The 1,679-nt window shown below is 29.8% G+C and overlaps 1 protein-coding gene across 2 annotated transcripts in view; it reads right to left on the bottom strand.

The window, feature by feature from the left end:
• Positions 1–291: 291 nt before the first annotated feature.
• AP3S1 (adaptor related protein complex 3 subunit sigma 1) overlaps positions 292–1,679 on the bottom strand; it is a 59,265-nt gene continuing 57,877 nt past the window's right edge. Inside the window, exon 5 of one of the 2 annotated variants that reach the window (XM_019651254.1) lies at positions 292–393. In XM_019651254.1, coding sequence (XP_019506799.1) covers positions 316–393 — 78 coding nt within the window. In that variant the 3' untranslated portion in view covers positions 292–315. The remainder of the gene's footprint in view (positions 394–1,679) is intronic. The other variant, XM_019651255.1, reaches the window with a different exon arrangement.

The following is a 1,679-nucleotide window of genomic DNA, read 5'->3' as shown; positions in this document are numbered from 1 at the left end:
AAAATGAATATATATCATTTTTCTCCAATAGCCACATCAACAGTCTTCACATTTTTAAGGTTTGGTTTAATTTATATACCACTAGATTTCATCAATTTTTATTCAGGCTACATAATTAAGTAAAGCCAACAAACACATCTCAGTTCAGTGGCATACATCATCTTGCACAAAAGCAGACAATTAACAAAAACAAATCTTCCACTTTGCTTAGATTACATATATAAGAGACAATGTTCGTGTAATTAGAAACACTAATTTTAAAGTCCCTTTTTGTAACTTTAGTTTTTTTTCTCTTATGTAAGCCTACCTCTTTTGTTAATTAAAAAATAATAATAAAGCTGTTACCTGAGAAAAATCTTGACTGATACAAAATAGGCCAGTGTAAACTATTTGCTGAATAAAGGATACAAACATTGTTAAGCAATGAAATAAAAGCCATGGATTATCAAGTCAGAATTGGAAATAATAGAAAAAAAATCAGTAAAGTAGTATTAATAATAGATATGGTTCACATAGGCAATGATAAGGTCGATATGGATAAAACACTCCATACCCAATTAAAGATTGAATAGGGCTGGGAATTCAATATTTCTCATTTAATAGGGGTTAGTTGTTTTTGATGTATAACTAAAAGTTTGACCTCTACACTTATACCTACCTGAAGAATGCAGTTTTTGTTATACCCACACTTCCCTCCCAATGCCCCAAAAGATGGATACAAATGAATATTACTTAGGGTAACATGAATCATATTCAAAGGAGTCTTTAACTTGATCATCTCAGGTTCAATATCTAGCTGCAAAAATTTAGAATGGTTTAGGATCAAAGAAGTATTCAATTCAAATAGCTTTACCATCTTGAAAAGCTCTCTTCCTTTTACCAGGAAGTATGTTGTCTGCCAAGGGAACAAAAATTATTTTATAAACTTACAGACATCCTGGAATTAGTATCATTTTTCCAGGTAGAAGGATTTTGTAATTTTTCTAAATAACAAACCAATTTACAACTACTTTTACTTTGAAATTTCTATACAGGGTACCAATGATAAGTAGACTATAGAAAAGTATTGTTAAGGTATTTGAATATAAATATTTTTAAAAGCATGAATTATTATTAGAGGGTTTTATAACTGAGAGAGAGAAAAGGTGTGTAGGTGTGTGTATGTGTGTGTGTGTGTGTGTGTGTGTGTGTGTGTGTGTGTGTGTGTTTTACTGGATGTTCTGAATTATATTTTATAGTTAAAATAATATTTTTCAGTATCAAATTAAATATAATTTCAAGAAGCCTTCTTTTCCATAATATCCTGTACCGTGAACAGCTAAACTAAATTTAGGCAAAGAAAAAGAAAATAAAAATGCATCCTGTTAAATTTCATTAGGTTAAGTAATTTCTTTGACCAAAGATGGTGTTGATTGTTGGCTGCTAATTAGAATACATACACAGTCAATACAGCGATTATTTTAAATAGCATATATATGCCAAGTTCTTATTATGTAAAACCAAAAGAAGTTTCTAAGTACAACAAACTACAATTCTTCTAAACATAAGCAGCAAGCCATAGACATGCAAAGGATGGCAACTATTCAGAACACGCAAACGAATTAAGAGAATCAAATTATTTCTCAAGCATGTTCAATAATTTTGTGTAGAATGTCAAAAATTTAAATGGTATGAAATTT

This window comes from Hipposideros armiger, unplaced genomic scaffold (assembly GCF_001890085.2).
Source record: "Hipposideros armiger isolate ML-2016 unplaced genomic scaffold, ASM189008v1 scaffold_156, whole genome shotgun sequence".
Lineage (NCBI taxonomy): Eukaryota > Metazoa > Chordata > Mammalia > Chiroptera > Hipposideridae > Hipposideros > Hipposideros armiger.
Note: the sequence above shows the minus strand (reverse complement) of the source record. Positions and strands in the feature narration are given on the sequence as shown.